Consider the following 26,054-nt stretch of genomic DNA (forward strand, 5'->3'; position numbering starts at 1 on the left):
ACAATCTTACCTTAATTATTGCCCACTTTTTTATTCGAATACATTTAGGAGCCACTTACTGACACACCAGAAATAAGGGAATAAAAGATTACGAGTGCTGAAAGAATATGTTCCATCTCCTGTTTCGCTACCAAACAAATCAAGTACCCAGAGTATGTATGTTAGATTTCATATCCTTCCAGTTAACAAGTTTTTTACAAGTCTTTACTGATTCTAGGTGGGAGCAAAGGTGGAAGCTAAGCTTGCAAATTGCCACGGCGGTGGTGGCGTTGCAAGCAAGGATGCTCCCCCTTCCATCCCTAGGCAGTAGAGCAAACCCGCCAGCACACCTCATAGCGGTGAGAGGTTGTAAACATCACCTAGCTTCACGCCAAGCGAAGTGACGGCCAACGTGCTCCGGGTGACCCGCAGGACTGGGGCCCCTGCGGTTAATCATACCCAAGAAACATCCAGAATTATGTTGAATATGTCTAATATGAGAGCGAATTTGGCTACGGCATTCCCGGCATTAAGCGATGCGTCGAGGCTGGCGACCTCGTCGAAAAGTGAGCTAGCTACCATACTATCAAGGAGACATGGCCTGAATATCGGCTGCTGGAACCTCTGTTCCATCAAGTGTTCACTAACGCAAGCCTTCGTAGCTGAAGAATTTTATTTATATAACCTGGACATACTCTGTGTTTCAGAGACAAGATTAAATGGACAAATGACACTTGACCTAGTAGCCCCTTCGGGTAAAAAGGCCATACTATTCAATTCTGGCCCAATGGATGGATCCGGCCTCGCAGGAGTGGGAATAATCATGACACCCAAGATCGCATCGGGACTCCTTGACTATGAAGCAGTGTCTGACAGAATTGTGATGGCCCGTTTAAAAGGTCAGAGTAATAACCTGACAATACTATCTGTATATGCCCCTATTCGTGACGCCCCTGACCACTTGAAAGATAAATTCTATGCTGACCTCCAACTGACTATGAATAAAATTCCTCGTAAGGACATCCTCGTGATCGGTGGTGACTTCAATACCAGGATTGGCACGAGACTAAACGATTCTGAATGGGCCATTGGCAACCACGGTTTGGGCGACCGGTGCATTAACGGAGTTAGACTTCTCATGTTTGCTATGCTGAATAATCTCAGTGTGGCTAATACATGGTTTAAACACAAACCTTGCCACACTTACACTTGGAGATCCCGAGATGGTAGAACCCGCGCCCAAATTGACTATTTACTCGTTTCTCGTCGCTGGAAGTCAATGATTAAAGACTCGAGAGTATACAGAGGGGCGGACACTGAATCCTGAATGTCTTCCACCACAAGTGTCTTCGCTGTATTCTTGGCCTGCGTCTCTCTGACCGCGTCCGTAACGATGTCATCAGAAGAAGATGTGGTGATATACCACGTGTCTCTGATGTTGTCAAAGCGAGACGCCTACGATGGTTCGGGCATACACTGCGCCGACCGGATGACTCGTTCAGCAATCAGTGCTTGAAATACCAACCCCTTGCGCACTGGAAGAGGAAGCCTTGAGGACAAAAAAAGACATGGTTATCAACAGTTAGAGCCGACCTCGAGCCAATGGGAGGTTTCAAGAAGCACGGGCACCGATGGAATAGACAATGGATCCAGTTGATCAAGCCAATCGCACTTGAAAGAGAGCAATGGAGAGAGGCATGTCGACAAATTCTGGATGCCACGATGGGCCTGGACAAGGCTCGAACGTAACCCAAGTACAAGTAAGTACAATGTTTCAGCAAGTTCTCTTTGTTTTTCGGTATCGTAAGAAGGCATTGCTTGTGTATTTTTATTAATCAGAGCTGTTATAGGTAGAGGGTGTGGTGGATTCATGTCGACAGTCCAGGAGGCGGTGGATGGTCTGTCTTCCGCTAATTAAATCTGAGAGATTGCGTATTTCCCTAAAAAACAGTTTAATTAGAGCATGGAATAAGTTTGGTAAAAATTGTAATCTATCTATTCCCCTGTCAATACTAAAAAATAATATTAAGGAGTGCCTGATGAAGATTTAATTTGTTAATCAGTATGTGTATGTGTACATACATCTGTAGGGATCTTTTGTATGGTGTGTTTTGGGGGGATTTAGTCTCTGTTACTCTGTTGATGAGTTGAATAAAGTTAATACAATTTGGAGTTGTTTTTTTCGGTGGGTTAAGGAGTCTGGAAAGGTGAGTTACCTATTGTTTTGTATTTCATTTTGAGGGTAGTTTGATATAGAATATTCAAGATTTTGGTTTAAAATAACTAATGTTTACGAAAAGGTAAATTTAGAGGATGAGAATACAATTGAAAAGACTGAAGAAATACTTTTTAAAAATTTTAATATTAAAATAAATGACAATGATAAAAAGTTCCCTTTCCTATATTGGATTGTAAAATTTCATAAGAATCCCCCTAAACCACGGTTTATTGCTGGAGCAGCTAAATGTCCTACCCGCATTGCTGCTACTGACCTCTCTTTTATTTTAAAGGAAATTGTAAATAAACTTAAAACCTATTGTTCTGGTATTAAAAAGTTTTCAAACTTTAATCCATATTGGAGTGTTGATAATTCACTGCAGGTGATAGAGTCTTTAACAATGGTTTCAGCTAAAAGAATTGAGTCTTTCGATTTTGCAACAATGTATACTAATTTATCACTTAATGTAGTGTTACATAATTTAAAAACTGTTATCAAGAAATCTTTTCTCTTATCTAGTAAAAGGTTCTTAAAAATAGACACTTATAATAAAAAAGCTATATGGAAAAATTGCTTTAATACCACAGTTAACTTGAGATGTTACAGCTTGGATATGATTTTTGAGTTATTAGAATTTGTTTTGTACAATACTTATATAAGATTTGGTGGTGATTTGTACAAGCAAATCGTGGGAATTCCCATGGGGGGGGGGGAAGGCCAGCCCATTTATAGCTGACTTGTTTTTAAGTCAACTAGAATATAAATACATGATGGATAAGAATAATCCAAATAATTTAAAACATGTTTTGTCAAATAATAAAAGATATTTAGATGATATTTTGGTCTTAAATTGTAAGGATTTCATTGATATTTCTAAAAGTATATATCCATCAGAGCTTACTCTTGAACCTAGTCATGGCGCTGGTCATGAAGATCATTTCTTAGATTTAAATGTTAATATTTATGATAATAATAAATTAAGTTTTAAAATGTATAATAAAACGGATGATTTTGATTTTGAAGTGATTAGTTTCCCATTCCCTGTAAGTAATATACACTCAAATATCACATATTCTGCGTTTTTCTCACAGTTACTTCGTTATGCAAGGATTTGTAGTAATTATATTGATTTTAAAAATAGATGTAAAATCTTAAGCCAAAAATTGATATCAAGAGGTTTTTCTGCAAATAAATTAACTTGGCAATTTAAAAAATTTAGTTTTCATTATAACGAACTTTTAAATAAATATTAAAAGAATTATCTGGAAATACTTAATGAAATTTTCAACTAATTTCGGAGGTTCGACAAATGATGATGCAGCGCCATTTATTTTGAATTGTGTTTCTAATAGAGCGGATTTTTGTAAAAAATAGCCACATGGTAAAGATGAATTCTATAATTGTTTAGTTCATTAAATTTTTTTTTTTTTTTTTTTGCAATGTGTTAATATTTGTGATTTGGTAAATTTTATCATATTTAGTTTACCTATTGTTGCTAAAAAGAGGGATATATTAACAGGATAAGCTTGTTTTGGTGTTACTTGGTTGTTTTACATTTGCTTTTTTTCATAGGCATGTATTTTGGGGGTGATACCTGACACGGGGATGCCATGGATATTCTGTGGTAGCCACAACACTTGGCTGGGTAGAGAATTTAGAGTGGCGAAACCCTATAGACCAGTGTATTCTCCTGATGAGCCCTTGTGTTGGGTTGCTGCCTTTGAATTATTTTGTCTTTATTGTTTTTTCTATTGTTTGGTAAATGACGACTTATACTTATTGACGACATGACTGCCTGTCCATGGATTATTCTTTATGGTTGATTGTGTTTGGCTATGCTGTTTGACCTATGTGATTGTATGGCTGAGTAGGGTTAAGGCCTCATTCAAGTGCTGGTCTATATTAATCACTAATTTAGGAAAACAGTCTTCCTTTTCTCCTTCTGTCTCTCTTTTTTTTTTTTTTTTCTTATGTGTTTGTGCTGTTGCATTGGTGATTTCTCTTTTCATGATATGTATATGTTGAATATTACCAGAGGTAGAATTAATTTAAATCTATGTCTTATTGTTTTTTTCCCGACTCTGTGGAGTTTTTCTCTCGTTCAGAAATTTAATATGTTGTGCAAATATGGTATTAATAAACAAAACCTTGAACATTGGTATCTGAAAAAGTTTATTCATTTGAATTTTATTTGAATAAACTCATTTAAAAAGTAAAATAAATTACCTTAAGTCGAAAGCACACCAATCCAAGTTGTGACTGTACCGGTATTTCAAATCTGTCATCAGAATGAACTAAATCTGAAAAAGCTTTTGCCAAGTTACATTGCTTTCTAATATGCTTTCTTAGTCCTTCTGCGCCATAAATTCTTAGTACAAACCAAAGTTTTAGAGATCGGAATCTTCTTCCTAAGGGTATTTGCCAATGCTTAAAAAGAACAAAGAACATCGTTTTAGATTTGTAAGCTACATATTTCCATTACGACGAATAAAACTACATGACCGGTGTAATTTCTGCAAATTTGAGAACCTTTCATATTTCATTAATTTTTAAAGTTCCCTTTTTCTAAAGTTTCGGTGGATTCCTACAATCTAAACGTCTAGGCATCAAACAAACTTTTGCTTATGATAAATGTGACTTAAGAGCTACATAAAATAAATTATCGAAGAAAACACATGTCAAGTTGAAGTAGGGGGTAACTTCACATTACCTACAAAGAATTTGTATCTAAAAAAACATTCAAATTTTTCAATGGGTGTTCCAAAACACGCTTTTCATGTAAACAACCCTGGTTTTCTGTGTTTATCTTTTTAACAACGTAATATCAAATCGTAACACAACCTTACTATTTATTAAATAAAAAAACTAGTTTTTTAACTGAAAGTAAGGAGCGACATTAAAACTTAAAACGAACAGAAATTACTCCGTATATGAAATGGGCTGTCCCCTCCGCAATCCCTCGCTCTTTACGCTAAAGTTTTTAATTGTTTTAAAAAGTAGAACTGTGGCAAAGAGTCAAACTTTAGCGTAAAGAGCGAGGGATTGCGGAGGGGACAATCCATTTCATATACGGAGTAATTTCTGTTCGTTTTAAGTTTTAATGCCGCTCCTTACTTTCAGTTAAAAAAACTAGTTTTTTTATTTAATTTCTGAACGTTTTTGAATTAATGCATGTTGGATTTTGGCTCTCCGCACATAAATTATTAAAATGAAATTTGCATATTATTTCCTTTTTTGGCTAAATGGCTTTCTCTTAGTTTGGATTTTAGTTTTCTCTTAGACGATTTTGAGAAATAAAGGGTGGGGAAGGAGCCCTGTTGCCCTCCAATTTTTCAGTTACTTAAAAAGGCAACTAGAACTTTTAATTTTTAACGAACGTTTTTATTAGTAAAAATGTACGTAACTTAAGAATTAACTTACGTAACAAAATTTTATATTCTTAATTTAGTATGTATATGAGGGGGTTTGTCCCCTCGTTAATACCTCGCTCTTTACACTAAATCTTAAGTTTTGTCCCAATTCTTTAAGAATAACCCCTGAATTAGAAAGACCGTAGAATTAATAGTTTAAATTACTAAAAATACTTTAGCATAAAGAGCGAGGTATTTATCTTCTCCTAAATACCTCTCTCTTTATGCTAAAGTATTTTTAGAACCCCTCATATGCGTAATAATCTCTGTTCGTTTTAAGTTTTAATGCTACTCCTTACTTTCAATTGAAATACTCTTTCATGTTTATTTTTTCATTGTTTTTTTTTTATAGTAATACTAGAAAATCCCGCGCCCTTTTCATTGAATTTCTCTTCCCCCATGACATATTCCTCCAATGAAAGATCCTCCCACATAGCCCCCTCCCCTTAACCCCACCCCCAAACCAAAAAAATCCCACTGAAAACGTCTGTACGGTTCCCAATAACCATTACTGTATGTAAACACTGGTCAAAGCTTGTAACTTGCAGCTCCTCCCCCAGGGACTGTGGGGGAGTAAGTCATCTCCAAAGATATAGTTATTATGGTTTTTGACTATGTGGAACAAAATGGCTATCTCAAAATTTTGATGCGTTGACTTTGGGAAAAAAATGAGCGTGGGAGGGGGCCTAGGATCCCTCCAATTTTTTTGGTCACTTGAAAAGGGCACTAGAACTTTTCATTTCCGTTAGAATGAGCCCTCTTGCGACATTCTAGGACCACTTGGTCGATACGATGACCCCTGGGGGAAAAAAACAAACAAACAAATAAACACGCACCCGTGATCTGTCTTCTGGCAAAAAATATGAAATTCCACATTTTTGTAGATAGGAGCTTGAAATTTTTGTTGGGGTTCTCTGATACGCTGAATGCGATGGTGTGATTTTTGTTAAGATTCTATGACTTTTAGGGGGTGTTTCGCCCTATTTTCCAAAATGAGGCAAATTTCTCCGGCTTCTAACTTTTGATGACAAAGACTAAATTTGATGAAACTTATATATTTAAAATCAGCATGAAAATCCGATTCTTTTGTTGTATCTCTTAGCATTAAAATTCCGTTTTTTAGAGTTTCGTTTACTATTGAGCCGGGTCGCTCCTTACTACAGTTCGTTACCACGAACTGTTTGATTGTAAATTAGAATTGAACCAAAACAACGATCAAAATAAAACACGTCTCGACATTAAACGATTACTCACATTAGAAATAAAGTCATAGTCCTTAGGAACTTGTTGGCAAAATGGATTCACAAACTACCTTTGACTAAAGAAACGTCTTTTAATTTTGTATTTACTGTATAAATATTGAGGAGTATAACAAAATTTTTGTATTTTCTGTATAACAAAATTTTTCCTCGTAATAACAGCAACATATCACTTATGGACAATCCAAAATAGCTAGCCAAATAAAACACACCTCAAGTAGCAACAGAAGAGAGCTTCATTAAAATGATCAAAAGATCAGTATCAAAAGACTAATATTCCCACGGATTCAGTTCAAAAATGTACATAAAAAAGAACAGTCTTTGACGGTAACCAAAAACCTTATTCCTTATTTGAAAGCCATATTTTGATGATAAACATACCATAATAGTAACCAAAAGAAATACCTTCAAAATGCAACTGGAGCTGGTATCAATAAAATGACCATTATCAAAATATTCATTCTCCCAAGGACTTCGTTTTTAGAACGCACTTCTAAGTACAGGCACCCTCGGTCAAACAAAACTTAGTTGATATCTCAGTGCAACATAAATGTCAAGGAGTCAAACAGCCTTACCCCTCATTGTAAAATCTACATCAGAATTAGGGCGCTGCCATCTCCCATCCCTTAGATAACTTCGAAGACCACACTGCCTTTCCATGACGAAAGTAAAACAGTTCAAAATAGAGATGAAACCTTTTTATTGACAGTGAACAGATATAAAATTTAACTGGATATTTCGAACACATATAAGTGTTCATCATCAGCAGTATTACTCAGTATAGCAGTATATAGTATAGCAGTATAGCAGTAATGAATCAGCAGCATTCATTACTGCTGATGATGAACACTTATATGTGTTCGAAATATCCAGTTAAATTTTATATCTGTTCAGTGTCAATAAAAAGGTTTCATCCCTATTTTGAACTGTTTTACTCTCCCATCCCTTTATATTTCAGCTAGTCCCCGTCCCCGTCCCCGAAATGATTCAACAACAAATCGCCTATTAAAGACCAATGAGATCAATATTTTTCACAATACCTCGAAGGCAAATGCGATGCAAGTGCTTTGGTTTTGGTTTAAACAATTAACTTTCGTTTCAAATGTCTTCGAAGGCAATCGAGAACAATTGCAAGTGCCAAGTAGCCATATTTACGCCACTCAAAAATAGCAATAGAAAGCTACTGCGCAAAGAGTGGTGGACACTGTCCCTCATTTGTGCAGGAAACTCTCTATTCTTCCTTTGTTTTAATTTCAAGCTTTGCTTTCGTTTTTTTCAGTATTGTCGATTCAATATTTTTCAAAAATCAACTATTATTAGTTTTCAATGACAGTAATTTCTTTTTGGGATCTTTGAAAGCCAGAGATAATAATTATAAAATAGTTTTTCAAATTTGCTGTTTCTTTTTCAGGTTTCCAGTTGGTCTCAAAATCGTTTCCTTAAGAAAAAATATTTGACTGTTGACCCTATTCCTAGTGTTGATTACCTGGCCTCTAACCTGTGTAAGAGATCGACCACCTTAGGATGGGTATTATTTTATGATTTGTCTATAGTCGGTGTTATGCATCTCTGTGTATAGTAATTTTTTTTACTGTTTTTCTCTCTTTCTCTAATCCATCGTTTTCCTTTATGCCTTGATGAGTAGTAAAAAATATTCATTTCATCTAAATGCAATATTCAGTACAGTAAAATATTTTTAAGATCCTAAAAATAAGACAAGTTAAGAAAAAACTTAAATAGCTAAGTAAAAGCTAAATAAGACAAGTTAAGAAAAAACTTCAAGCAGAAGAAAAAACAAGGCAGTGAAAAAGCAAAATTACAACATAGATATTTACACCCAGATCTCAACTTAGCCGTCCTCAGCGCAAAGATATAAAAATATTAATAGACCTTAAGAAACAACCACTAATATAAAAAAAAACCTGCAAAATAAACAACCACTAAAACGAAAATAAGCCCCTTCCATACAACAGTAAAAGGACTGTTATTTACGGTCTTTTATTTTCTTTCTATCTTGCACTGAGGACGGCTGAGTGGAGTTCTTGACTGAGATATTTGCATACATTTTTTGTCTTTTAAGTGGCTTTTTTTTCTTCTCATTTTTCTTACGAGACGTTTTTCAAAACTTTATTAATCTCAATGCAAAAAAGGAAAATCTTAAAAATAGCAGGCCCTCAGGCAGGAATAGAGCTAAAATGGGTCTAGAGGGCAAAATATTTTTTTTATGTCCTTGTCACTTTAAGAAGTATTGACTTAATACTGAACGTTCTCGTTTTTCGCTTCGTTTTTCTTCTGTTCAAAATATTTTCCCAACTTCTTCAGCATGGTTCGTTACTAAATGTCACAAAATAAATCAAACAAATTCTTGAATTGAAAGCCTACACCTTCATAGGAATTTTTATGTTACGAATGAAATATGATATATCTGAAGTTGTTGTGCTTTACGAAAATACCCATTTTAAAGCTAGCATTGGTTGAAAAAATGTTTTTTGGCTTAAATGGGCAGCTGGGTGCTAGTCAGCCTTTTTCCTAAAAAAATAGTAGATAACTTAGAAATGGTTTACTTATTTACAAAACTCATCCTAAATTGACACGATAGAGCATAAATTGAAATGCATTACTATTATAATAATAATTTATTTTGGTACTTGTGTATTATTCAGAACACATTCATAAATTTTTCTCAGTTTGATTTAAGAAAAACCGGTTTGTTTGTCTGTAATCGGTTATAATTAGCTTACTTTTAGTGAGAAAAACTATAAAGCAGGTATGTTTAATTAGATATTTAATATATAGAGGCGGTTAGATATTTAATCTAATGCGTTCTGGGCGGCCTGCTTTCCATAGCTCTTTGTTGTGGTTTTCATAATTTTGTTGTTTAAGTTTTATCTTAATCATGATTTACCGTATTTCGTTATGATTAACCTAACTTTACTTCTTGAATATGTTCTGGATAATATACAGGCAACTTTATTTTTGATTACTATATTAAACAGTAAAAAATGACAGATTAGCAAATAAACTAACAAAAAGGATAAACAAAACAGCATAAAAATATTAAAACAAAACGTACTAACAAGGTAGTAAAAAATAGAAACACAAAAAATTTTTAAATTGACAATGAACAAAAAAAGAAATTAACAAACATTAAAAAAATTATAATAATGATTGTGCAGCTAGCGTGACTAGATTTCATATGCCCCTAGCTATGGAAAAAAGAAGTCACGAACACAATCTAGACTACCAATTTTCTTCCTTAAATTTACCCTAATTAAAGGGCTAATTACTTCTCTATTAAGGTCGTTTAAAATGTGAAGGTTCTGTTATTGTTAGGTAGTAGCTTACTTAGTCTTTCAAGATTTTCCCAAGGTAAACTTGGCCTACTTCGTGCATATTCGACCCTATTCTTGAAAAAAAAAGCTGATTAATAATTTCTTAAAGAGAAATTTTAGCTTTAACCCTGTGACATTTCAAATATTGTTGTTGTTGATTAGTATTTCTTCTGTGCTCTCACTCACTGTAAACTTGGCATAAACTCCAAATTCAACATACAGCTCTTAGAAATCTTTGCCCCTACGTTTGATTTCATAGAGGGCCTTCTCGAAGACAATCAGGCTAGTAACATCAATTATTCAGATTTCTTTGAAAATTTCTGCTCTTTTAATGAAGCTACCTGACATTCGTTGTCAATGGCACTATTATTCTTTATTCCCTACATGTCTTTGTCAAATCACCAATGATTCAAATCTTATAAGTTTTTCTTGAGTTGCCAAACCTTGCAAGTTTCCTTATCTCTATGGTACGAACTTAAAATATATTACTATGGGCCGCGTTTGTCTTTCACCAGGTTGTCTTCTGTTTGTTACTTACTAGGCCGGGAATCTTTCTTACTAGGCAGCAGGATGAACAATATATAGAAGTATAAAACAAACCAGTAGTTCATTTCCCGCTGTTTATTCTTGATACTTACTCTGTAGTCAAGTGTTTTACTTTGTTTGTCATGCCTCAGATAGACGGGATCGATATTGAAAGCATCAACTAAGTCCTTTGAATTTTTTAGCCAAAGGGCGGAACAGTCAAAATGCACCATCAGCCATTTATGGGGATTGAAATTGAAAGAGTCGGCAAGGTTTATTCCATTTAAATGGTGTCTATATTCAGGACATATGAACGCTGACCCTAAAAAGTAAAATAGTTGTTTCACTATTTAGCTTTAAAGCTTTTTAATAGATTTTATAAAAAAAATTGTATCAGGGGATCTCTAAATAAGTTGCAAGGTTAATTGATTTTTCTTAATAGTTTAAGTTCAGTATACTGCGCTTAGTAACAAAATTTAATTTTCCAAAACATATCCAAAATTATTAAAAATGCTTGTTGATTCCAACCAACCCGTAACAAAATGTGACAAGAAAATAAACATGGTGAAGGTGTTAAACCGTAGGAAAATGGAAACAAATAGTGATAATACTGAGATATGGCTGGACACTTCCATCTTTACTGCAGATTCTCCCCAGAAAACTTCTTGCAAATAATTCCGTCTAAAAAAAAATTCCTTAGCATGCTTCATTTAAAAAAGACGGCCATTTTTAACTTAATTTCTGATGATTTTTCACGTGATGGTTGAAATCCCCCAATACAGAAAATTTTTCCAGGGTATACCCATCAATGGAAAGTTTTTCCCCAGTAAAACATTCCCATGGATAATTTCCTTTATGGAGAATATCTCCCAGGGAAAATCCTCCGCACGCAAAAATACCCCAGAGAAAAATAACTCCGCTCAAAATTTCTTCCAGAACATCTCCACATGTAAAATAGAGTCACCAACAAGAAAGTAAGACAAGCAAAACAAATGTTGCATATGAACTCTGGCAAATTCCCTTTTAAGGGAATTAAAAAAAAAAAAATACAACATATCAACAGAATGTACAACATACCAACTTTAATCCGAAAAATTGTATTTAGTTTTTCTAACAGAATGCATTTTGAAGAAAAAATATTCGTCTATTTGAAGAATAAAATCACGATAAACTATTGCTACTAAATAAAGCCTTCCAGTGGAAACATCCCTTTTAGCTGAAATATAATAGATCTTAAAGACAGATGCATTGCCACACAAAAAATTTACATTAGCAGAATTTAAGCACAATTAAATGAATAAGAACTCCACCATGAAGAATTTTTTGTGGGGAAGAAATTTCCCAGGGGTAATTTTCTAAAGCAAATTTTACAGAGGGGAGGGGAGGTGGGAATTTTTTGGTCTGATTGACAAAAGGTCAGGAATTAAATAAAAACTTTCCGCTGAAGTTAAGGAGTAATATTAAAACAGATTGAAATCATTTCGCATATGAGGGGGACTGACCCTTCCACAACCTTGGTTCTTTAGGCTAAAGTTTTACTATTTGTCACAATTCTTTAATAAATATTTGGACCCCCCCCCCCTTAGCAACAATGAGAGTGCTCTTGAGCTATTGCACTTGTGCACATTATTCGCTCAAAGACATGATTTGATAAATAAATTCGGGAATACGGGAATATTACATACCAGTAGTTTATTTTGATAAATAAATTTATATATTTTTGATAATTTTATATATAATTTTATGTAAATAATTTTATATAAATTTATATATTTTGATAATTAAATTTAAATCAAATTTATTTTGATAAATAAATTCGGGAATATTAGCAATCAAGAAACACTGATCGATTTTTCCATCAGCTCTACAGATCAGTAGAATTAATGGGCATCACAATAACCTATAGCCTGTTAAGGTCCGTACAAACAGATTTATATACTCCCTCGTACCATATTTTGCAAGTTTAAGTCAAATTAAGCTCTACAGATCAGCAAATTGACAAATAGTTATACTATGTATAGGGATACATTATAGTTACATATCATGAAGGTTAATTTGGAATTTCAAGGGGCTGTGGGGAGTAAGATGGGAAACCCATTTTTATATAAAATTCAAAAGGCTATAGTTACTATAGTTATATTATATAACTATAGTTATATTATATTTCTATAGTTATATTATATAGCTATTTAGGCTGGCATTAAAAACCTGTTTTTAAATCATTTTCTTTCATTTCATTGAATTGCCTCGTTTCATAACAATTTATTTTTCTGTCCTGGTTGAACTTCGCTGAGGTAAGGATGCTGGGACTGTTTTGAAAAAATTGTTTATTTTAGTTTTATAGACTTTATCCTCTCGTAAGTTGTTTTTTCTTATTTGTATTGTTGAGGACATGGGGCCAAAATATTCATTCTAATTTGTTTTCCACTGTCTTAAAAAATTCCCTATTGTTCTTCTTGTTTTTGGTGTTTGTAATGGAAAGGCAGTGTGGTCTTCGTCGTTAATTACTGGGCATCACAATAACCTATAACCTCCGTACAAACAAGTGCTGTTAACTGCTGTTTAAGTGCCGTATAAACTCCCTCGTGCCATATTTTGTAAGCGTATTTAACAAGTGACCTTTTCCCCCCACTTTCTATTTCTTTTGTGATAGTAAAAGTAGCGTAATTTAGCGTTCGTTTGCAAGTGCTATGATAGCCATTTGAATAAACGAATTGCTTACTTGCTTACTAAGAAGCACCCTCCACCCCCGTCAGATACAGAATTATTTTCTGTCTGTTTTAAGTTTTAATATTGATCCTTCCGCTGAAAACCTTCCGCTGAAAAAACTTAGTCTTTTTATTTAACTAAACAAGGAATCAGTCTCAGATATTTATAGCATTCAAGACAAATAAAATATGTTTATGTCTAGCTATATACATTTTACTAATCTACTCAATCCATCATCATGTTAGCACATGAGCGGTGTTTTACAGGCATACGCCTACCAAGCACTCACCTTTGGGGTTGTATTTTACAAGTTATAAAACCTAAATAAGAGTAAGAGTTGGAATCTTATTTATAGAATAGTTTAGAACTTATTTTGTAATTAAATAAAAAACAAGTTTTTTAACTGCAAGTAGGGAGCGACAATAAAACTTAAAACGAACAGAAATTATTCCATATATGAAAGGGGTTGTCCCCTCCTCAACGCCTCGCTCTTTACGCTAAAGTTTGTCTCTTTGTCACAACTCTACTTTTTAGAACAATAAAAAATGTAGCGTAAAGAGTGAGGCGTTGAGGAGGGGACAACCCCTTTCATATTCGGAATAATTTATGTTCGTTTTAAGTTTTATTGTCGCTCCTTACTTGCAGTTAAAAAACTTATTTTTTTATTTAATTTCTGAGCGTTTTTGAATATATGCATATTTCGATTTTAGCTCACCGCACATGAATAATTAAAATGGAATTTGAATATTAATCATTTTTGGCTAAATGGCTTACTCATAGTTTTGTTCGGACGATTTTGGTAAAATAAGGGGTGGGGGAGGAGGCTTAGTTCCACTCCTGTTTTTGGTTAATTAAAAAGACAACCAGAATTTTTTACGAACGTTTTTATTAGTAATAAATATACTTAACTTACGAATTAACTTACGTAACGAAATTCTATATTTGTATATTTTAATTACATATATGAGGGGGTTCTTCCCCTTTAAAGCTTCAGTTTGGTCCCAATTCTTTAAGAATGACCCCTGGATCACAAAGGCCGTAGAATAAATAGTTTAAATTACTAAAAAATACTTTAGCGTAAAGAGTGAGGTATTGTTGAGGAGACGAACCCCCTTATATACATAATAATATCTGTTCGTCTTAGGTTCTAATGCTGTTCCTTACTTCCACCTGAAATTTTTTATTTATTTATTTTCTCATTGTTTTTTTAATAATGCTAGAAAATCCTGCGGCCCCTTCATAGAAATTTTCTTCCCTCATGATAAATTTCTCCATAGAAAGATCCTCCCACGTAACCACCTTTCCCCGAACCCCCCCCTTTAACGTGAAAAAGTCCCCCTGAAAACGTCTGTACACGTCCCAATAATCATTAATATATGTAAACCATTGTCAAAGTTTGTAACTTGCAGCCCCTCCCCCGGGCACCGTGGGGGACTAAGTCTTAGCGAAAGACATAATTATCATGTTTTCCGACTATGCTGAACAAAAACTATGCTCGACTATGGCTATCTCAGAATTTCGATCCAATGACTTTGGGAAAAACATGAGCGTGGGAGGCAGCCTAGGTGCCCTCCAATTTTTTCGTCAATTTATAAGGGCACTAGAACTTTTAATATTCGTTAGAATGAGTCCCCTCGCGACATTCTAGGACCACTGGGTCGATACTATCACCCCTGAAAAAAAACGCAAAATTCCACATTTTGTAGATAGGAGCTTAAAACTTCTACAGTAGGGTTCTCTGATATGCTGAATCTGGTGGTGTGATTTTCGTTAAGATACTTTGATTTTAGGGGGTGTTTATTCTTATTTTCTAAAATAAGGCAAATATTCTCAGGCTCGTAACTTTTGATGGGAAGAACTGAACTTGATGAAACTTAAATATTTAGAATCAGTGTAAAAATGCAATTCTTTTGATGTAACTATTGGTATCAAAGTTCCATTTCTTAGAGTTTCGGTTGCTATTCAGCCGGGTCGCTCCTTACAGTTCGTTACCACGAACTGTTTGATAACTAATTCATTTATTAGTTATAATAAATATTTTAATTACTAACTTATTTTACGACTAATTATTTTGGAAGTGCCTATAATCTTTAAATTGGAATTATTGAATTGTGAGATTATTTGTCATGCAATAGCATATTGCTTAATAAAGAAAATATTATAATTCTGAATAAAAAATATTATTCTTAACAAAGAATATTTCAATGCACAAGTGTTTCAAATGTAAATTCATCCGGAAAATATAGAAAATATTTGAAAAAATTATATATAGACTTAGATTTATAACGTTATGGTTACTGTTGTAAGGTTTTAAATAACCTTTAATATAAGGCAAATACAATCATTATGTCATTCTTTATTCTAAAAAAGGAGATATAACACATCTTGGAAAAAATGGACCTCCTAATTACCTTTAGAATCAAATAATGTTCAGGAACACGAAATAGACAATTTAACCGAACATCGTTGTACATCGTTTTGCGCTTATTGTTGTAAATATATCTTTTACAAAAAACTTCACTTAACGGCTTTTGAATTGCCTTTTGAGTTTGATAAAACAATGACTTTCCCATCTTTCTTCCCTATTACAATCCCTTGAAATTCTAAATTAATCTCCATATTAATCTATATTTTTACTGCTACAAAAGTAGCCTAGTAGCGTAGCTTTCAGTTTGAGAATTAAATGTACTTTCCACTCACTATTACATAGCATAAAAAAATACTAAAAACCCAAGCCCCTTCTACCCAATTTACCCCACTGATAACACTCGGAAGTCTAATTAATATAATGAAAAACATTTTTTCTTTTGTAATTTAAGGGATTTGACTGAAACATGATTGCAATGGATATTAATTTATTTAATTAATTTATTTATTAATTTAATTTATTAATTTAATTTAAGGAGAAGCAAACACTGCAGTGTTAACCTCAGGCAGCTTTTTTCAGTAGTAAGTTGTCAATAGTAGTAGTAGAATTTTGAAATTAAATCCTATTCTATTCTACTCTATAGTATAACAGTAATTTTATGTTTCCTACCCAAATCTTGAACTCCCCACTGCCTAATAAATTTACCAGTTCTTTATATTTACGATGATGAAAAATTCATTTATCTACAAGTTAGGAAAAATTCGTGGAATAGTAAAATGAGATTTGATCTAATTTTTGTGGGGTGCGCCCAAAAAATATTTTTGGTAAGCTCAAACCAAGTGAATTTCGAAAGAATCTGTGCTACACATTTATTTTTGATAAAATTTCAGCTTTTTTTTTAATTCGCTTCCTAGTTAACTTCTGATGAAAACTGCAGCTTCTTAGCTTTCAGTTAGCTTTCTAGTTAACTTCCGACCAAAATTGCCACTAGTTAGCTTTCTAGCTAACTGTTGATCGAAACTGCAGCTAGTTAGCTTTCAGTTAAATTTCTAATAAACTTCTGATTAAAACTGCAGCTACTTGGCTTTCAGTTAGCTTTCTAATTAAATTATGATTAAAACTGTAGCTAGTTAGCTTTCAGTTAGTTTTCTAGTTAACTTCTGATTAAAACTGCAGCTTGATAGCTTTCAGTTAGCTTTTTAGTAAACTTCTTATTAAAACTGCAGCTTGTTAGCTTTCAGTTAGCTTTCAAGTTAACTTCTGATTAAAGCAGCAGTTAGTTAGCTTTCAGTTAAATTTCTAGTTAACTCCTGATTAAATCTGCAGCTATTTAGCTTTTACTTAGCTTTCTAGTTAACTTATAATTAAAACTGCAGCTAGTTGGCTTTCTAATTAACTTCTGAATAAAACTGCAGCTAGGTAGCTTTTAGTTAGCTTTCTAGCTAACTTCTGATGAAAACTGCAGCTAGTTCGCTTATTTTTATAACTATAATATATAATAAACGTTTATGACTTAAAAAAAAAATAAACTCAACATATTCTTATCAGGACATATTCTTATCAATATATTTGAATTTTGCTATATTTTACCAGCATATGCTGCATCAACGTGGATCCAAATCTCTTCCTCTTCACAGACAGATCCAATTTCATCTAACTTATCAAAGGCACAAGATGGAGTCGTACCAAGAGTGACAATTACCTAAGAGAGAAAAATGTATAGTCACTTAATGTAAACAAAACAAGATATTGGTTTTAATAAGTGCAAAATACAAATAAAATCTAGCTACAAGAAATTTAAGCTCGCTCTCTTTTATTATTAAGAAAAGTAGTTTAAAAAATGGGGCGTTTTTGCATCAGTCCAACGTCTTACTAGCCATCAGATGCAAAACTTCCCAGATAGTCATAACTCATTATAAAACTGAATCAAAGAGAATTTTTGAACCTTCAACATGGAAATAATAGGAGCTTATAGCGAAGTAGCTAACGAGAAAAATAGAAAACTGAACAGAAGTGAATTGGGCATCTCAATGCGAGAATTATAGGAAATAAATTGTACTACTGAAACTGACCCTAAGAAGCTAGAAAATTAAACTTATATACCTAAATTACCTAATTTTTACTGGCTAAATTTCTCAGTTTAGATCAAAACATAAGTTTCAATCTGATCCAACATTGATGTTTTAAAGACTCGGTCTTTTTAAAATTTGGTAGAATTTTCTTTCAAAACTTGTTTTTGGATTGCAAACTAGTATGAGCTTTGTTAGTCTCATTGTTCAACTCTTATTTATAATTTTATTTGGTACATTAGATGGCGTTGGCTGTATTTTTTCTCAGAGACCAGTTTAGCTCTCACTGTTATCAGTTTTCTTACTATGATGTCGGCCAAGTAAATAAAACTGACAAACGATTGAGACTAAGAAATTAGATTAAGATTTTATTCTGAGCAATTTTAATTAGCAGAACCGCCGAATTTGTGGCTTAGTTTGAAAGAAAAATTGACAATAAATGCCGTAGTTAGTAATTAGATATGGAGATAACAAATTCTGACAATTCATAACACTAAAGTAGAACAAAATGAATGAATAAGAGACGAGAGAGGGACAAGATCAATATATAAGAACACAATAACACAATACATGCAAAAGCTACTCAAAAATGATGCAAGGAGTTAAAATCGTAAAGTAAATAATAAGCCAATAGTGATCAACCCTGTGATATAAGGCTAGGGAAGAAAAAGGCTGTGATATAAGACGGATAAACTATCAAACTGAAACATAGGTTGCGAACTTAAAACTTACTTAATACATTAAGTAAATGAGGATAAAGGGTTAAACAAAAGACAATCATAATTTAATGTGGGGAAATGATTTAACTTAATAAATGTTAGGTAAAACTGGAAAGAAAGAAGGAAACAAGTTCGGCTATGGAGAATCCTAGTAAATTATTATGTCCGCATCCTTATGTATGGGTATAATTGGAGAGTAAATGAGAGTAATGAACATTTTGTTGTTGCTTTTGTTTTTGTTCGTTTTAGTTCGCATTTCACTACTTTATTTAAGTTAAACCCGTTTTTTCTCTTTTAAACTCTCTCTTGTAAATTGAAAAGCAGAGTGGTCTAAGAAATTCATTATTAAGTCATCATTAAGGCAATTCGCCACATGAACATCGCCTTTTATAATTTGTCCAGCTAAATTATGTATCTCTATAGGACTCTTTGAAGGCAGGTTTTGACCAAGACAAGAATTAATTAGTTGCCAAGTCTTCTTAGGTGAATTTTAAGCATCCCAAAATGCCTCACAATAATATATTTTCTTAGCTCCGCGAATCATTTTAGTTAGACAATTCTTATACTTCTTAAATTGGATTTTATTTGATTCACATGGCTCCGTCAAAAATAACTTAAAAAACTCATTTTTTACCCAGATAGATTTGAGTAGACCTGGTGTTATCCACGGTTGCTTCGAGGTATTATATTTATTTCTACGAACTTTAACCTCAGCGCAACTATCATCAAGAGCCAGGCAGATTTTTTCTAAAAAAGATTCTGTAACAACATCCACATTATCGCACTTTAGAAGATTAGACCAATCATTAGAAGATAGAATAGCATATTCGATTTATTAACTATGCGTCGTGTAGTTTCAATAAACTTAGCTGACCATACCGAGTAATTTACATCAGCTAAAATTAAAAAATGGTCAGAAAAATCGGTCAATGCCACTTTCGATGACATAACTGATCTCGTAAGAAAAATGTTATCAATTAATTTTGCTGAAGAAGCATTCACACGACTGGGAATATTACACACAGGGGAAAGAAACCTTGAAAATAAAATGGAAAGGAAATTAGATGTAGGTGTGTCATTTTGATATTCCATTAGGTCAATATCAAAGTCACCCATTAGCATCACCTCACGACCAGCCAATGACTCTACTAACTTTTCAAAATTTACTAGGAAATCATTAACAGATGACGAAGGTGGCCTATATACAACACATGCTTGTACAGTTTGTAGCCTAATTTAAATTCAATTGCAATAATTTCACAAAGCATTTCTTTGCTAAGTCGCTCTATATCAGAAAGTCGACGAAATGAAATTTCCTCTTTAAAAAAAATCCCAAACCCCCCTTACTCTTAGTCGACCGATTTTTTGCTGTAAAACCGTAACCAGGAACTTCAACATTCGGTACAGTTATTTCATTCAAAAAAGATTCGCAAACACCAAGAATACTAACAGATTTTGAAGGGAGTAAAGTAATTATTTCATTCATACTACTCAGAAGACCGTCGGTGTTCACAAATCCAATTCTCACATCATTCGGGATTGGTGTATTAGCAATATCATGCAAACATGAATAACAAGCTGATGGAGAATTATTTACAACTGAATTATCATTTTCATTATCAAAAATACTGAAAGATTCGCAAAAAGAAGCAAAATTAAGTGGCCTTGTCTCAAAAGACATCAATCTGTCACTCCCCGGCACGTCCAAATGATTGTCAATCATATAAACCTACCATTATTGCATCCCGCCCTGGGCAGCTGAACCGCAAAACCCGGAATATTGGGTCTCCATTCTACTGAGTACCGATAATAACTAAAAAGCAAATATGATTTTTGAACTGATGTTTTTAAAAATAAACCAAAATATGAAAGTAAAACAAAAAAGAAGATAAACCTCATGAGAAACATAGTTAAACGTTGGGCAATCTTAAAAGCAACACAAAAAAAAAACCTTTGGCAGCCCGCACAATGATAATTAGATTAGTCACTGTCATCAATGTCCGACCGCTGCTCATTTGATGCGTTGCAATACTCCAACTTAAGAACAGCGCCAATTTGCCTTAGTCGTACATATGTGTATTTTTTTTTTAGTCCTTTAAAGCCTTAGCTTTGGCAAGCAGCTGTGCCCTAATTGCATTTAGGGTGGGTGGCAAACCAGTGCAAATACGCAGTGCTAAACCTTTTAGTTTACCCACTGATTTCATGATAGTAAGAATGTCTGAATCCTTGCTGCAAGAGAAGACAACAGGCAGTAAACTAGGTTTCTTGGTATTCCCACAAACAGAAACATTGCTTTGTTTTTGCTTGACTCTGAATGATCTAGTAATCTGAATATTGTCTTTAATCTCCAGAGAACTTCTGAGTAAATCCTGAAGATTTTGCTCAAGGGTTTCGCCATTTTTTTCTTTTCTTAAACCATACACAACAAGATTAGGTTTACAGTCTTTAACTTCTAGTTCCAGTAATCGTTGCTCCTGTTGTTCAATCCTCGAGTTCAGTTCAGAGGTTAGTTTGTCCTTTTCTGAGAGCTTTGAATTCAGCAACTGAATTTCAGACTTCATTTCACAGAATGGTGCAGATAACTGACCTTTAATTTCTGATTGCGATGCAGAAATGGCCACAAGCCGAGCTTCAAGTTTTGAAGACAAGTCCTCAAGGGCTTTCTCCAGAGTAATCTGAGTGACTGACATTACCCTTTACTGTAATAACACAATAATAGCTGCCAAGGTTAAATCACATTAAACGGACATAAGCCCCACTTGCTTGGCTATGCTATGGCTCACGCTTACTTCACTCAAAACTGGTCAAACGAGTTGACGGATAAGATCCTTCGCAAATGAATGCTGAATCAGTACTCCTGATAATAAAACTAATCAAAATATATGAACAACAAACCTTAGCCAATATTCAACCAATTGGATTAGATTATTAGGTATCCTCAATTTGATAGGCTATTGTTCTTAAATATAGGCTACCGTCCTTGCAGACTGCATTTCATATTTATATACACAATGATTATAGTGGCAATGTTAATAAGCTGAAGAAAAGGGCTGTCCGCAGTGCTCCCTATCCAGCTTAAAGTGACCGAGGAGCTCTTGTTGGTAGATGGCAGGACTGTATGATGACTGCAGTACTCTGGAACACTTCTGCAGCAAAAATTCCCCTTAAACTTCCAACTTCAATGGAAAATATATACTTATAGCCTCAAATTTTCCAAATTTGAGCAACAGTCTATGAGTCTGTCACAGGTAATTAATAACAATATATATCGGAATTTTCAATTGTCCTTTGTTGCTACTATTTAGTTGCTGTTGCTGTTATGTTGCAGTTGCAGTTGCTGTTATTTAGATACTATTTAGTCACTTTAATCAATGCTTTCGTCAGAGTATGACGCATTTAGGACTTTTGTGTCTAAGTCAGTGTGAAAATACTATCTTAAGTATATTTCAATATATAGCAAGTCTATTAGTACATAATGGGACGTAAAAGGAAAACTCCTAGACAAGAAGGTATGAGTAGTAAATTAGACACCTCAGAGGATAGCTCGAAAGCAGAATTATCAATACTAGTTGTACACTTTAAGAAAATTTTCGATTTCGTAAAAAATGGTAATAAGCTTATAAAATAAGCCTAATACGATAATGGTAAAATCAATAAAATATCAACAGTCAATCAATAGACATTAGGAAGTCTTACGACAAGAGTCGCTACTTGAAAATAAGATGAATAACTGAACTGAACTAAAAATTGGAAAGATCGAAAATGATACATCTTACCTAAAATTGAAATAAAAACATGTACTGATGAAATAATGAAGTTAAGAAGTAAAAATGCTAAAATGAATGGGTCGGATTGTGACAATGGAAGCCGCAAAATTAGAAAATAATGTTGTCATATGGAATCAGGCACGTACGCAGGAAATTGTCTTAGGGGGGGGGGGGGCAAATCCTTTAAATTCTTTATTCTGTGAGAAGTATCAAAAAAATATTGGAAAATAAAAAACATGAGGTTTCGGGGGGGGGGGCCGAAGGCCGCTCCCTGCGTACGTGCCAGGTGGAATTCTTTGTTCGAGGACCATGATAACGCCAAGTTCTATTCACAGAGATAGTTCACCGTGGATTCGAAATGCCTGGTGTAAATTTCACGATCACGCACTACGATAGAAATAGCAAATTTTTGAAGGTGACACTGAATAAAAAAGATGATAAGTTAGCTATGGTTAAAAATACCAGTAAGCTTAAGGGTAAGATATTCCATATAATAATTCGAACTCGTTTATTAGTGACGATGTTCCAGCCGAAATTCGTAAAATACCTAAGCTGTTACTGGTGAAATGTGATAAATTAAGAAAAGTTCACGGATATGATGCATGGATATCTAAGGGAATTTAGGCATATTTATTTATCAAAAGACCTGACGGTTCGACTACAAAATATTCATATATTGATTATATACCAGAGATTGACGATTTTTCGAGAGTCCGAGGAGAAGCACATCAAAGTTTACAAGTGGATGATTCTGTGGCATAAGATTATTACGTATGATAGTTGGAGAGCTCTGTTGTTATCACCGCACATGAATAATTAAATCGAAATTTGCACATTATTTTTTTTCTTTTTTGCTAAATAGCTTTCTCATAATTTTGATCGGATGATTTTGATAAAACAAAGGGGCGGGGAAGGAGGCCTAGCTGCTTTCCAATATCTGGTTACTTAAAAATGCAACAAGAATTTTTTTTACGAACGTTTTTGTTAGTAATAATTATACGTAGCTTACGTAATGAACTTTTATATTTGTGTGTTTTTAGTACGTATATGAGGGGGTTCGCCCCCTCGTCAATACCTCGCTCTTTATAATAGAGCTTGAATTTTGTCCCAATTCTTTAAGAATGATCCCTGAGTCACAAAGGCCGTAGAATAAATATTTGAAATTACTAAAAATACTTTAGCGTAAAGAGCAAGGTATTGTGGAGGAGACGGACTCCCTTATATATGTAATATTTTCTGTTCGTTTTAAGTTTTAATGCTGCTCATTACTTCCAGTTGAAAAAAAATATTTATTTTCTCATTGTTTTTTTTTTAAATAATGCTAGAAAATCCTACGCTCCCTTCATGGAAATTATCTTCCCTCATGATAAATTCCTACATGGAAATACCCTCCCACGTAACCCCCTCCCCCGATACACCAGGAACCAACGCGAAAAACACCCCTGAAAACGTCTGTACACTTCATAGTAACCATTACTGTATATAAACAATGGTCAAAGTTTGTACCTTGCAGCCCCTCCCCCGGGGACTGTGGGGGATGAAGTCGTCCACAAAAGACATAGTTTATATGTTTTCGACTAAGTTGAACAGAATGGCTATTTCAAAATTTCGATCCGATGACTTTGGGGAAAAATGAGCGTGGGAGGGGGCCTAGGTGCCCTCTAATTTTTTGGTCACTTAAAAGCGCACTATAACTTTTAATTTCAGTTAGAATGAGCCCTCTTGCGAAATTCTAGGGCCACTGGGTCGATACGCACCCCTGGGGAAAAAAAAACAACAAACAAAGAAACAAATAAACACGCATCCGTGATCTGCCTTCTGGCAAAAAATACAAAATTCCACATTTTTGTAGATAGGAGCTTGAAACTTCTACAGTAGGGTTCTCTGATACACTGAATCTGATGGTGTGATTTTTGTCAAGATTCTATGACTTTTAGGGGGTGTTTATTCCAATTTTCTAAAATAAGGCAAATTTTCTCAGGCTCGTAGCTTTGGATGGGTAATACTAAGCTTGATGGAACCTATATATTTGAAATCAGCATTAAAATGTGATTCGTTGGATGTAACTATTGGTATCAAAATTCCATTTTTTAGAGTTTCGGTTACTATTGAGCCGGGTCGTTCCTTACTACAGTTTGTTACCACGAACTGTTTGATGTTCAATCTTGATTTACTTAGCCTGTTTGTTTGTATTTATTAACTGTTTATATGTTTTCTTACAAATTCTAAATTGTTTTTCTTTATTACGTATTTTTTAGTTTTTATTTGATTATTTAAACCCGCATAGAGGTTTTTCTGATTAGCAGTAGTGAACGAAATCAACCTGGAATGAAGACATTTTTCTTTTCTCTTCAAAGTTGTTTCTATTTGTGTTACCTTTTTTTTCTTTTTTTTTTTTTTGCTGGGCTGGTGGGGCGTGGTATGGTTACCCTTGATGTGGTGGTAATATTTGATAATGGATAGAGTAAATGGTGCAACTCCATAATCAAACCCCAATGAAATGAGAGAGATTCTCTTTTGTTTCTTTCATTTTTCTAAAATATTATAGCTAATAATAATGAAGATAATTGCAATATATTAGATATATTCCAAAACATCAATTTTTTTTTTGAATGATTTGGCAAAGAATAATGTTGATGCAAGGAGGACATCGTTTTGGAACTGTCCGGGCTGGAGGACTGCACAAGATGTGATTGAAACTTTTTTATAGGCATCTAATACGGATATTTTAGGCCTATGTGAAACTTTTTTAGACGAGTTTTCAATTAAAAGTATTCATGTTGAAGATTATCAATTTTTTCATGTCTGTCAAAATAGACAAAAGCAAGGTGGTCTTGGTGATTTGGTTAAAGATTGCATATTAGATCGTGCAAGGCTAGATTTTTGCCAATGAATATTGAAATGCTCTTCGAATCTTGTGTTGTTGAGTTGTGTTCTTTTTTCAAATAATCAGAGATTGCTAATCGTAGTTATTTATCGTACTCTGTCAGCTAGTCAGGGTGAATTTGTAAATCGTTTGGAAACTTTGTTGAATAAATTATATAGTCTTAGTACTCCTTATCTAGTTATACTCTTTCTCTAGTTAGGGGAGATTTTAATATTGATTTAATGAGCCTTGTATCTGCTAACCAGAATAGTATGGATAGAAACACCCTGCAGTTTTTAGAATGTCCGTTAGCTCACGGATTAAACCCTGTATGTTTTATGCCATCCAGGAAAACTGATAGGTCATTTTCAAAAATTGATATTATATTTTCACCTTACATGGCCATTTATACATATGTCATTCATGATGACTCATCTGATCACTGCATAATGCTCATTTTCCATGTGGCTTATTTTCCTCTTTATTTCTCGTATAATAAAAAAAGTGAAACAAAGCGTTGAGACTTTTCGCATAAAAATTTGTTAAGTTTAACTGAAGGACTTCGTGAAGTTGAGTGGAGTCCAGTAATTAACGAAAAGAATCCAAATCAATCATTAGATAAGTTGTATGAGATATTGACTAAAAATCCTGATCAATTTTATAGAATTCCAATGGGAAAGAGAAGCCTTGGGTAAAAGATGGGCTCTAAGAAAACCTTGGGTAATGAGTTCCTTTTGAGATTGATTAATGAAAAAAACCGTTTATATAAAATAAAAATAAAGTATCCAACAGAAATAAATATAATGCGTTTTAAAAATTATAAAAAAAAAACT

General features: G+C 33.8%; 1 protein-coding gene across 1 annotated transcript in view; it reads right to left on the reverse strand.

Moving 5' to 3' along the window:
* The window catches only part of LOC136025347 (aromatic-L-amino-acid decarboxylase-like), a 70,821-nt gene that overhangs the window by 7,837 nt on the left and 36,930 nt on the right, over nt 1–26,054 (reverse strand). The window contains exons 7-9 of the mRNA XM_065701277.1: nt 17,391–17,502; nt 10,837–11,045; nt 4,424–4,624 (exon numbers count right to left, since the gene is read on the reverse strand). Coding sequence (XP_065557349.1) covers nt 4,424–4,624; nt 10,837–11,045; nt 17,391–17,502 — 522 coding nt within the window. The remainder of the gene's footprint in view (nt 1–4,423; nt 4,625–10,836; nt 11,046–17,390; nt 17,503–26,054) is intronic.

The sequence above is a fragment of the Artemia franciscana genome, chromosome 3, assembly GCF_032884065.1.
Source record: "Artemia franciscana chromosome 3, ASM3288406v1, whole genome shotgun sequence".
NCBI classification, from domain to species: domain Eukaryota; kingdom Metazoa; phylum Arthropoda; class Branchiopoda; order Anostraca; family Artemiidae; genus Artemia; species Artemia franciscana.